Source organism: Amblyomma maculatum, chromosome 7 (genome assembly GCF_055883805.1).
Source record: "Amblyomma maculatum isolate TAMU_Amacu chromosome 7, ASM5588380v1, whole genome shotgun sequence".
Lineage (NCBI taxonomy): Eukaryota > Metazoa > Arthropoda > Arachnida > Ixodida > Ixodidae > Amblyomma > Amblyomma maculatum.
In genome coordinates this window covers 56285501-56299099 of record NC_139350.1, presented here as the reverse complement: position 1 = coordinate 56299099, position 13599 = coordinate 56285501, and the positions used below count along the sequence as shown (strand labels likewise).

Sequence of the window (13599 nt, the reverse complement as noted above, 5' to 3'; positions counted from 1 at the left end):
AGAACTCTGTGAAGCTTCTGTATTCTTCCTGAAGTTTAAGGAATTCCTGAATAACGTGCTCCTGTGGGGTTTTAGTCTTTGGAAACTGTGTGAGAGTGAGATCACAGATTGCGGGAAGATTGTACCATGGCGGTAGAGGGCTGTTGTTTTGAGCGATATCTGGTAATGTGTCCAGAATATGAAGTTTGCAACATATCTCTTCAAACCGCATTATCAATGGCCTCGTTGACTGAGGCCTATTTGTGAAAATGACTCTGGAGGGGCAAGTTGTGACTACTGAATAGCACAGGTGCGCACGAGATATGCTCCCAGAGTCCGTTGGCTCCGTGCGCGGAGGCAACATCCCTTCTTAGTATTCAATTTTTCTCTCCAACATGGAACGAAAAGTGAGATGTCATGCTTATTCCAAGCTTTTAAATAAGAAATTGTGAATTTTTGCACCTTTGTGTTGTCCATATTAGTGTGCATTTTAATAAATATATTAAATTTTATTTCTGCCTCAAAGATATATGGACAGAGGAGCTGCAGAAAAAGCTGTAAAAATACAGCTTGACAAAGCCACAGCCCCCATTTTACAGGCAACAGCAGAAGACAAACAACGACTCAACTTCTGGTGTCATATAAACGAAACAAAAGAACAAAACTGTAATGCTATACATCGCAAGAGCACTTCAAGCGTACTGAGTAAACACAGTTTTTTGTTCCAATTTATTAGTAAACTTATTTACAAAAATTTGGACATGCACTTTTATAACGAATATCGGATATAACGAACAAATTTTTGCGCCCTGTACTACTTCGTTATAGCTAGGGGTTGGACTTTTCAGTTTAAACTGAAAAACATCTATAATGGTACGCTGAAAGCATTTTAAAAGATTCGAAAAAGATCAGTACCTTTTCATGCACACCGCAAACTCTCGATGACGGGAGAAAATTACAACAGTGCGCAATCCAGAGGCATGATGTGAGACAGGAGGATCATTGGTTTAAGTACAGCGGTTGAGGGTTTCGAGGCATTGTTCATTGTCTCACGAATAAGGAAAAAAAGGCAGCCGTGCTTCCCGACCCTCATAGACATGTCAAGCGTTCGAGAAGGCGCGCCTACGGCAAGGCAGGCACTTCGAGGGGCGAAGCACAGACCAGAGAATTTGCAGCGCAAGTGTATCCAGGAATTCGCCAGTTTCTGGCCACGTGACACTTCTCATACACAAGCAGAGAGAAGCGCGTTTGTTTTTTAAGTGATTTGGTTTCTACAAAAATTTGATCGTAATAAATATTTCCCTTAATCCTTTGTCAAACGTGTGAATTTATTTTTTACATATGCGTTTTGTCTTAACGCTAATTTTCATCAATGCAATAGCACTTTCTTCCAAGTTCTTAACTGTACATATGACCAACTGTACATTAAATAAAAGTACATAAAACAACATGCAAGGAAATAAAGCCAAAATGTGCACTACATCCCTTTTAACTGTACACAGATGTTTTTATCTCACCGAAAGAAAACTATATTTCTTCAGCAGGATATAATATTAACCGAAAAAAAAACAAAAAAACTGGAAGTTATGCTCGCAAATAAACACCGAAAAAGGTCAGCCGAATTCTCAGAAAATAAAAACCGAAGACTCCAACGTTATAACGAGGTTAGACTCTAATATGTATTAAGCTTGAAGTCAAAGCAGTTATTTCCTCTTGACAAGAGTATGCACCATTTTTTATCGCAGATTCAGGGAGCGCAAAAAAGAGCTCTAGCTTTAACAATGTTGCACCTGATGTATGAAATGGAGTATAGGCGACTGTAAGCCATCGCAATGACTTCTACGCATGGCACTGGTATAAGGGAGCGAAGCATCCGGTAGAAACAAAGGAACTGATTCTGGCTCGTCACTGTCTTCTACGAACCGGATTTGTTACTAAAATTCTTCTTTGCTTAGGACAGCGCAAATACAAAACGAATACTGCAAGAGCTAAAAAAAAGGAGATGTGCATAACTTGACGTCTATGAATGATAATCTACACTTTTAAGCCATGAAAGGCTCAATTCTAAATGCCTTTGTACCTAATCCAACAGTTAGGTTTTTCAAAATCAGGCAGTTCAGATCACACATTTTCCTGGATAATAAGTTTTTTTCCTTAAAAAACATACCAACAAAGTTTTACTGCATAAAAACTCAGGCACAACCCATCTGCAACCATAATAATGTGACATACATTCTAGTAATACAATGAAAAAAAAAAGTAACCTTAGCACTTTATATTACTATAACAAACCATTTCAGTAAGCTTCCCCCATGTAAATAGCTCTCTCTCAGGGGTCTCCGCTGAATATGCTTGTCATCAGTATGTGAAAATGCTTGTAAACACTTTGTGCCTACCTTGGCAAATGAGGCGACCCACGCGCTTTGATTCAGCACCGATGTAGGTGTGTGCCTTGTCCAAAAAGGCCTGGTTCTGCTCCACCATGTCGACAGTGTCGAACATGGGCAACAGCAGGTGCTTGGTAATGCGCCCGATGCCAGCACCACAGTCCAGGGCACGCAGCCTGCCCAGCGGAGCCGTTTTATTCTGAAGGGGAAAAAAGAGCAAAAGGGGAGGACTTGAGAAAAAGAAGGCTGCAAACACACAAGCAGGGGACACGGAGGGCAAAGATTGACTGAAAACTGTGCCCTTCCTTCGAACAAGGCGTCATCGTAACAAAACGCTCACCCTCAATGCATGATCATACGGGAAAGCGCAAACAAATGCTTTATCCCCCCCCAATACGTAGCAAACAAGAAAAAAAAAAAAAGAAAACCTCAAGCTACAAGCTGCAGGCAGCTCATCACATACAAAAATAAATTGCTTCTAAACAACAAAAATAAAATAAAAATTATGACGAGCTCTCAGCAACACACTTGAGAGCGAAGCCAACATGTAGCGGCGCAAATGATTCCAGAAACTCGGCCCCAAACATGCTGAATTATTTATAACTTGTAACTATTTCACTCAACCGGTGTGCTGCGGATTCAATTAGGCTGAACCATAACGCAGCTATGCACTTTGTTAGATGCAATGCGCCCGCGTCTGTGCAGCTCATGTGACTTTGAGGCTGTGCTAGAGCAAGTCTCGCCAGTTAAGGCCAGTAGCTGCCTTGGAACTTTCTTCTGCTTCCTTCACACAGCACTGCTCGAGCACTCTAGACAAATGTAGTCAACTTTGTGCACACTACCGGTGCAACATTTACTGAAGCAGCAGTGAGCCCAAACATTTAACTGAGAGAAGCACAGGCCAATACAAGCGAAGTCAATCCATGATGCCATCAGTGGTCAAACAACACACCTCTTAAAGCAGCAGAAATTTCAGGTTTTGTAACGGGCAAAACCGCACTTTTTACCAGAAGTTCTTGTGTAGCTGAAAAATTAGTACAAAGCAAAATTTTGCCTTAAGAGTACACAAATTTTGGCTTCTAGAGCTCGCAAGATAGAATTTATTTTTTCCCCTTAAAAGTGTTCTTAAAAGCTTTAGGGTGAAAAACATTAGTGAGCTAAGCTTAGCGGCTTATGCCTCAACCAGTGCGAGCCAATTGGAATTTGCCGCCGAAACGTGCGGAATGGTAGAACGCTCTGGATTTAGGCTGGAAGCGTAGACGGCAGGCTTTGCTCACTATCCCTGTTCTTTACCGCAGAAAAGTCGTAGGGCGGTCTGAAAAGTCGTTAGTGCCTGCAACACTGCACAGCTGCTCAAGTTGATGTGGCCAGGCACTCAAATTTTGACTTGCACGTTCCTCGCTTTGGGGCTGACACACACAAATGAAAGTTTAAGATGGCAACGTACAGCGCAAGAAAGTGGGTGTTTAAAGCTTTCGCTGTCACAAACGTACCGGTACATTTTCACCCCCCCCCCCACACACACACACAGTGTCACCGACATATCTGTATGTTCTCTATCGTGTGTTCAAAAATTCGCACCTGAACGCGAGGCTGGCGCGCTTGGACTGGCTGTGCCATGTGTCAAATCTTTCTACAAGTTCATATTTTTGCCCCGCGCCATGTTGGTATGTATATATTGAAGAGTATGGAGTGATCGTGTCCAACCCCGCCACCTACTTTGCTGGGGGGCACGGTTGCTCCACACGCGCTACTCTCTCACACTAAGCGATTATGTAGCGCACGCGTTTCGCGGTGTGTGCGTGTGGGTTCAAGGGTTGTTCTGCCATCTGCCGCAGGTTTGCAGGTTTTTATTTTTATTCTGTTGGCGTGTCTGCTACGTACCGGTACATTTTCACCCCCCCCCCCCCCCCCACACAGTGTCACCGACATACCTGTATGTTCTCTATCGTGTGTTCAAAAATTCGCACCTGAACGCGAGGCTGGTGCGCTTGGACTGGCTGTGCCATGTGTCAAATCTTTCTACAATTTCATATTTTTGCCCCGCGCCGTGTTGGTATGTATATATTGAAGAGTCCATTAAGTCCAGAGGCACGCGCCGTTGTCTCTCCAATAGGTCAACACATGACTTGATCACTGCTTTCGCTCTCTCTCGTCATGCCCTTATTTGCAGTTAGCAGCAGAAAAGGAGGTTGTTTTAGCCTCCTTCCATCTCCCTCTGTCATCTTGATTTCACAACGTGCCATTTCTCTCCGTTGTGCGGGCCACCGAATGTACACCCTCCGTGTCTGCAGTTACTTTCGGATGGCTGACCGCACGGGACCTTCGACTACGGACTGGAGCAATGGCGATTCTGATTATGAATACGAGCCAAGCTCAGATTCAGATTCTCAAGAAGTATCGAGCAGTGTTTTTTCTATTATCCTCATTTATAGTCAGGCTGATGATGATGATATTAGGAACACCTGCGGAACACTGAAGTGTGCCTATTCCATTGATTATGTTATTTATATAGCAATAATAAATCGCTACGCTCGTTCCCTGATATGCCCATTCATTGAAACCAAGCCGACACTGGGGGTGCGTCACGGCCAGAAACATCAGACAGCGAAAGGGTTAACACAGGTAATGCCAAGCTGCGGCGATATCTTACTTGCCTAAGGAAACGTGACCAGCGCGCTTTGGCGTGGGTTTGAGTCATTATCGCAGCCGTACAGTATTTTTCAGCAATGTGTTCTCATTGTTACGCTCACATTGGGCTGTGCGTAAAGTCACACTGTGATGATGACAGAGTAGCTTCTGTACTTCAAAAGCATACGCTAGATAGTCACCGGTGCACAATCTCCCGTTCTATGCACGGCCGAAAATACGCCAATTACTGTGTGGATAAGAGCACAAGGAATCCTGCCAATTTACGTAGTTCTATTTTATATCTGATTTAGTGATTGTTTACATCCACAGCCGAGGATGAACCTGAAGGTGAGAACTTGAAGTTGATGAACTTATACAGTAGAACCCCTTTATAATAAAGTAATTTGGACCGGTAAAATCTTTACTATATCAGGTATTGAGGTTGACATGGCCTCTAAGATAGTGTCTGGTAATTATATGGCTACCTACTCAACACGTCTTGCTGCTTTAAAAAAAAAAAAAAAAAAAACACTTTGAAATACCTTCTACCCCTCTCTTATCGTCTCTCTGTGCAATTTTCCTTTTTTCAGTTATAAGATGTTTTTGTTTGCATCTTGTGGGAGTACTTCTTAAGCATGAAGGCAACATGGCCACAAATACAAGTGAACTTGACTTCATGTGAAAACCAAAGCTTTCCATGAACACTGTATCATCTCCCGCTGTTTCTGTTTCTTAAGAGATGGTAGATGAGAAATGCGGCGACAGTCAAGCACCGCAAAACTGCACACGCCATGTCTCCATTTCTTGCCAACCCGCTTCGTGCTGTGAATGTTCAGCTGTTTCTTCCCTTCCCTATTTCTTGGTGCAATTTTACTGTCTTTTACTTTACAAACAAACGGACTGCTCGCCTTCTCTTCATATTTGTAGTCAGCGTTACTTTTTTCCCCACGAGCTGCATGTTTTCCCTCACGACTCCAAGGACTACGTAAAGTTCCCTTTGCTATACCCGTGTTTTTACTATATCAGAGTTTACTATAGTGGGGTTCTACCCTCGCACATACACAGAAGGCAAGATCGTGCACCAATGAATATTATGGGGCCTTCATTTCCTCAATGTCTCACCGGCTGTTGCAGGAGAACCCCCTTAAACCTTGAAAGGTGCAGCCCATGCAGCAAAATGAACAAATATATGGAAAAATCCAGCACACAATGAAAGAATGATACCTTTGACACTATAAAGCCCTGACATAGTATTTCATGCATTTCTTCATTTATACTGAAACAGTGTCACGTGGCGCATCATTAACGAAATGCAACGACAGAACTTGCGAACGAGAAACAGCAACTCAAGCACAAATGTGAGCAACACAATCCCTTACGTATTCTTGCGCAATCCTAGGAAAGCAGTGCTGGCAGAGGAATTCTGCCCAAATGCTGCTTACTTGGTGACATGCAGCGTGTGCAGTGCTCGCGCATCAGTTCCGCCATACTCACCCCTTTGACAGATTAATTACCATTACATTTGAACGATAAACAGCAGACATAATTTTGACAGCAATGCTTTCTACTCAGCATTTCAACAGCATATGACTGATAAGTGCAACTTGAGTGCCGGCAGCTCGTTAAAGTTCCACATGAAAATCTTTCTTTGCGGTGCTTTAATTCATTCACGAGACCGACGGTCACATTTGAAGATGTCTGAAGCGTGCTTTCACAAGAACGCTGGGCAACCTTACGTTTTGTCAACCCTTAGAAAATTTCTAAATGATGTTCCACGTGCTTACGCACAGCATGAATGTTACTGATACTGCCGATGCAATCTGGACGCGAGCGCACAGAACAGATCACGTGAAATGACACTACATCGCAAGAGAGTGCGCAGGTGACGCACTATATATAGGGAGCTTGCATGAAGCGATGCATGCTGGGTAATCCGCCATGATGTTGTCGCTGGAAGCAGATGGCGGGCAGCGCAGCCAGGCTGAATTGAACAAGTGCCTTGTCGTTTTCGATGGTCCACCGAGTAAATACGCGGCTTTTTGTGCGCTGCCCTTACGTGCGTGCAATTGTCGGCAGATTTCTGGAGAACGTACGTGTCGACGCTGTGCCCAAAAAAACTGGCACTATGAAGAAATACAAAGCAGTGCGACGGGGACCTGTTCAAGCCACGCGAAAACGAATGACTGCACTATGCGTCTGGACCTGGCCGCCCGTCGACTTCTCCGACGTTCATGATTTCTAGTTCTGGCAATTAGTTTGCTACTTGCCCGGATTGGCGTCGATCTCTTGTGTGTTGGCCTGTGCGAGCCATTCACGTCAGCGTCGCTAGAGGAATCCCTCCTGACTTCTCGCACTCATGCAGACGTATTTTCTCAATCATGAAGAACCCGCAGTAGGCCAATCCGATCGCGCCAGCCTCGTCTGCGCGCACTATGCGACCATGTAGGCAAGGCTGTGTGGCAGTACCATGCTGCGTCTGCTGCCAACGACAACATCATGGCAGATTACCTAGCATGCATCGCTTCATGCAAGCTCCCTATAGGACGCATCAGTGTGATATTGCTCCGATACCTTTATGTCAGACCTGCTTTTTCTTGTCCAAATACAAAATAGCCTCAAGAAATATTCTGTGAGGCAGAAATTGCGCAGGGCAATGATAGTTGCCACAAATACCCCTCACTGAGGCGCTTGCATGCCACCAGCTACGACTCCACAACTACTACCCGTTTCTATGTGCACAGCATTCATGGGAACTGAAAAGGGCAGACGCATTGGCGCCAGCTCCCATTCTTCGTTAGTGCGTTCATTGCATTCAAGGCCAACAGTCTGCTGTGTCGTGATGCCGCGCAATGACACATCATGGGGTGCTGCACTTCCGTTTTTTGATACCCGAGTATGAAGCAGCCATGGTGGCTCCTGCAATGGCAGTCTACTGTCATTTCTTCTGTGCAAGGACTCCCATTATTGCACGCATGCTTCTGCTGCATGTTGGTAATCACGCATGTCAAACTAGTCAATGCTGTTTGGAAATGCCGCAATTGTTGACCGCGAGTGCCGGGGAGCAGTTTAAACGTCCGTGGTTTTCAGATATCTGTTAGGTACTTCAAACAAAAATGTGCAGGTACAAATGAAATCGAACACCACAATCTGCTCCCAAATTCTTTGAAATTTGAAATATTTTCATAGCCCCACTTTTTGTGACACAGTTCTGAAAGGAGTGTGAAAAAAACATTTAATTTCACTCTGGCCTAAGTCTTTCGAAAACCTTTTTCCTGATGTAAAGCACAAAAATGAGTAAAACCTCAATTTTGTAGCAGTGTGTAGAAGGATTTCCTGTTTGGTGCAATCGGTTCAGTTGCTGAACCCCTGTGACATCTATATGAAGTGCTGTTTCGATATGGTAAGAACGGCTGAAAACTATTCCTGGGACTGCGCATTGCACAATGCATTGCAGGTTCACAAAACATGTTTTAGTGAACTGTTCCACCAGTAAGGTTATAGGAGGCAGTTCGGACTGTGGTGACAAATGTAACTACTATAAGGAGCTAACGCCACACAAGAAGCACGCAAGAAGAGGATGAAGAGAAGAAGCGGGAAACGAGTATGTGGTGAGCATGGAGAATGTGCTGCATGGAGGAGATAGCACGCGGAAAGCGTGGAGGAGAAAACAGGAAGAAAGCGGTCGGCGACAGATCTGTGTGCGTCTAGTGGCACCCAGAGTTTCCAGTAAGCAGCACACCTCCTGAGGCGTGCAGCTGTGGTGACGTGGCCACCACGTAGGTGACCCAATGCAGGCTGCCAGTGTCTCCACCGACGACATTGTGGCTACCCGAGTAACATGAACGACTTGTGTAACTGGCGGGTCCATGCAGCAGTGTTGACGCCTGCTGTAGACATCGCTATCAGCCCGATACTTTCATTCTCTCTGTAGCTGGAATCATTAACCCTGCTGACACCCAGCCTCACCTCTTCGCCGGACGCACCAACATTAACAAAGCTGAGCCCCGGCGCACGAAAATCTGAGTGGACCTTCCTTTTCTCTTTGATTTTTGAGCGTGTTTTTGTTTCTTTTTCCCGTGCTTGTAATGCTTTGCATTCCAATCTTCAAAGTTTTCTTTTTTTCAAATGCTGCCGCCCCGTGTGTTAACCTTACCGCGATACAGTATGTAATACCTTGCCAGCAGTCCCTCAAATCTCATAATAACCCCATTGCTAAAATAGAATAAAATTTAAGCTTCTCTTGTTGCCATCACTTTACCATTGCTTTCATGGCATTTTATCGGTTAAGTACACACATATAGTAGCAGAACACCTTGACCATGCAGCTAAATTATGCAAAATACAGCCTGCATGGGGTGTTGTCCTCCGATCAATGCCATGCTGTGTTGATTGTGTGGATGGCCACTGCCAGTCGCTATTAGGGCAAAAATAATTCAGAAAGTGCTGCACTGCCCATCCTCCCTTTGCCACGGCTAAACCGGCGATATATCAAAGATTGGCACGAGTCAAAGTGAACCCTTTTGCACATGATGCACGAATAGAAATTCATCAGTTAAATAAATTGAGACAGGCAGAAGGAAGCACTTACTTTCTCATATTTGCTTTGCACCCTGTCAACAGTAGCCCGAAGTGAGGTCAACACAGTCCTTCAAAACACAGAGTGCCAAATAGAGCTAGACTGCAACCATTACCTTTTCTGGTACCGGTGCCCCCATGCAAATGCCCGAAAGGATTCACAACAAATACCCCGCACTGCAAATGGAGTTTTTTGTCAATCAAAGTGCTTTCAAGGGCTGTGGTAGGCAGCCCTTGTGATCACAGGCAGCTGACATTGAAAGCTGCTCTGAAACACCATCATCGAGCCGGACGCGGCTGCCTTGAACTAAGTGCAAATCTTTGCACATTTCCGCCCAATAAAATGCTCTACTAAGCTGATGCCAGCAAAAACAGAGGCCACTCTGCTCACCCAGTGGTAGGTGAGTGAATTACACACTTCAGTACCTGCTCCATGACTGAGCGAATGAGTGAAGTGGTAAGACCAGTTTGCTCAAAAACATCAGTTATCATCATTATCAGTACCATTCATGCACAGATGGAAAAAGGATTCTCACACTAGCGTAGATCTCATCCTGTCCAGTGCCACCTGAAGCTGTCCTGTACCAGCAAACTTCCACATCTCACCCACCCATCACACCCCTCTGCTGCCTTCCTTCCACCCTCTCCTTCTCTTGGTTGGAAATGGACAATTGGCTGTGGTATGCTGGTGCAGACATGTGACATCCAAATGCACACATGAGCAGCACGCAATCCCTACTATGCTCGACAAGGTGACGCGATATTAGCTGCTGACACCACTGGTACATACATTCACACCATCTGCTACGAGCAGCCCAAGTACCGACTGAAAGAAAATAAACTATGGAAATGATAACCAATGCTCGGCTGCCATTTGACAGTGGACAGCAATTCAATATTTACAAGGACACTGAGTATTTGGTGAAATTGGCCTGTATTGACCGATTACTATGCTCCAACGAGAAAACGGCTACATTCAATTAAAACATGCCCTTTCATGCTAGAAAAAAGCAGAATGAAATACAGGTACTGCTGCCACCAGCCCATTTTCGCGAGTAAACTGCAGTGAGAGTCTACTTATCTCTGAGGCCTGACCACAGTCCCGCTAACTTCCTGTCAATGAAGCTTCCAATTTTCTCAATGCCATCATAATCAAGCGTCTGAATTGAGTAGCGACAAAATAAATACTGCGCTCTTCACTGCCACATTTCTCGGCAATACTACTTCTTCTGCCAAACCAATGTGAACACGACCGGAAAACGCCAAGCAATTACATTCCTGTCGTCCGAGTCCCTTTAAATTAAATGCACCAAGTGTGGTGTGGGCATCCCCGTAAATTGAAGCCAGCACTGTACCTGTTACACGCTCGTGGTGCAAAAAAAAAAAAAAAAATATAATATAATAAAATTTAGTAAACTGATATGAGAATAAGAAAAACCAAAAGTTTTCTTGACTCTAATGACTGTTGACTTCTTTGACATTCACAACTGCAGCATAGCATTATGGGTGAGATGTGTGAGACCGAAACCTCCACAGTTAGCTGCTACACCTGCAAAAGCTTTCTACAACACAGTCACTTTGCCTGCCTTTCACTCTCAAAAGACATGCTTGAGATAGAGATCAGCAATGTGGGCTACCTCTCGAAACAGCTTGAGTAGCCGGTGGGACGAGTGGATGTCAGTGCTGCTGATCTCCGAGTAGCCACCCAGCATGCCATCTATGGTGGCGGGAATGGTCTCCCAGTAGGCCTTGCCCTGGTCGTAGAAGTTTTCAGAGTGCTGCGCCGTTGCCATGTCGCCCCTGCAGCGTGAAAACGCGTTGTACAGACGCACTACGCAAAAGGCCATAGTTTGATTTATGGACTGTGCCACAGCAGGATTCGCAAAGGAACACCCAAAACCACTGTTAGTCTGGTGGTTTACAGTATAGTCCCACTTGACATGAAGCTATCCCGCAAATGGCAACAAGACTCAGCACGGCACTTTTCCCCAACACACACATTATTTACATTAACGAATAATTCGCACTGGTTTACCAGTGTGCGTTCTGCAGCTAACTGTACCACATAAAAGCATATATTTAAAAGAGTACAAACAAAAGCTCTTTTTTTTTTTTTGCCTTGAATAGTACCTACAAGCACAGAAATCATGAAAAAAACTTGCAAAGCCAGAAGGCTGGCAAATGATTTTTTTTATGCCATTAGTTTTGGCTGAGGTCAGAAACAGCGTAGAATCCCTGATAGTATGAAGTTTGAAATCTCTCATTTGAGAAGGTCCCTTACTCAAGCGCCAAACACTTTGTCAGGTTTCATGTCGCAGCTTCTTGACAGAGACAAGAACCAACTCTGCCTCCAGCTTGGCTCCTCTCCCAAGGAGCCAGGTTGCATGTTGTAATGCTGCAGCTGCCCCTTTGCATTCCTATGTGACAGCTGCCAGCAACACACTCCATGCTGATAGCATATTCCCTTGTTGAAGAATGTCTTGCGTCACTGCCGGCTGAGTGCATTTACCACGCCCTTCCGAATGGTGTCATCCCCTAAAGGACCCTCCTGTCAGTTATTTCCTGGACCATGCTGGCTGCAAAACCATTGTGCATCTGCACAGTCGCCCCATCTTCTCTGTTAAGCCTGTCTATTTTACAGCCACTCTCCATGTCCTCACACTCCTGAAGGACACAGAAAACGGCGAGGCACAAGTGAAAATTTAGGCAGCCAAGAACCTCGCGACTTTTGTGACCTTCCTTCCTAAGCTCCACCCTTAAACTCACTCACAATAGCTGGCAGCTTCAACCTAGTAACAATGTATGTATCGGAAGGCTTGTGCCAGAGTGGTTTTTTATTGTCAACGCCCATACTGCCACTAAAGAACTCATGGCCTCTGAACATAACATCAGCCACACCAGCATGACGGGAAACATTGAAACAGCGCTAATCATATTCAAACAAATAACACCGCACCATGAACTACACTGCACCACTCTACAGTCTTCCAATGCCAGCTATACCATCTGAGAGAATGTGCCAACTGTATCCACATCAGACACTGCAGTGATGCCTGCCTCCCCTAAACACCCACTAACACCCACCCACCTCCCCCTAAAGACTCGTTCCCAAGTCCACATTCTCCCTCTTTCATGCAACATGGATCCCAACGCAACCCAGGCCACCGAGACCAATCCATTTATAGCGCCCAACATGTTCTCCCCTTCTTCCACAAAGCATATCATTCTCTTCTCTGAGGAATCTGAAGTGTCAGAGGCCCCAACCTTACCCTCCTGCAATACGAGTACAGAGTTGGGCTTCTCCGATCCAACCGCACTCAAAGACTTGACAAAAGCCCACACCATTTCTCTCATTCTTTGGCGCCCTCCAACACAGTGTACATGCTTACAGGCTCCATGTCTGCCCTACTTTCACCACTCCTCCCCACCTGCACATGTGAAGTGGCATTGCTTTGGATTCTCACTTACAAAAAAGAACCCAGGAATGAGTGCATTCATGATTGACTCGAGAACTATCCAAGACCCAGGCGATAATGCTCTCCAGTCCTACCACTTATTTCTCTGGCACACTCGCATACTAGCGCTCTAAACGTTACAACTTAACCCTACCCCACCCCACTCTCACTATCCAACTACAGACCTACTCCTTCCCTACCACTTCAACTAGGACGCCTGACTTAGAAGGTGTGTGGGGGAGCTTTCTTGCAAGTGCAAAAAAGGCAAGGCACCCTCACAACTGTGCTGCCGGAGATCTGACATCGAGAGATTTCGGCAATGTATGTGCATCACACGCCACATGCTGCCAGCAGACTAAAAGATGTGTGAGTGCAATGTGCTTCTGCTCGACGACTTGAGGCTTACAAACTCTGGGGCCGCATTTTCTGCCGATCATGGAATTGGCTACAGCTTTGCTGCAGGTGGAGTGAGATAAGTAAGACACACACAGTCCCCCTGATAGGCACCTTCGATGAGCTCAGTGCAGGATGGAAAACATAAATCAGGAGAAAAAAACAACAACACAAACAGC

The 13599-nt window shown here is 45.2% G+C and overlaps 1 protein-coding gene across 2 annotated transcripts in view; it reads right to left on the bottom strand.

Moving 5' to 3' along the window:
* Positions 1–13599, bottom strand: part of LOC146183303 (N-terminal Xaa-Pro-Lys N-methyltransferase 1-B-like) — a 28468-nt gene that overhangs the window by 12491 nt on the left and 2378 nt on the right. For both annotated transcript variants that reach the window (XM_084609106.1, XM_084609107.1), the window contains exons 2-3: positions 11210–11372; positions 2376–2565 (exon numbers count right to left, since the gene is read on the bottom strand). In XM_084609106.1, the coding sequence (XP_084465232.1) occupies positions 2376–2565; positions 11210–11365 (346 nt within the window). In that variant the 5' untranslated portion in view covers positions 11366–11372. The remainder of the gene's footprint in view (positions 1–2375; positions 2566–11209; positions 11373–13599) is intronic.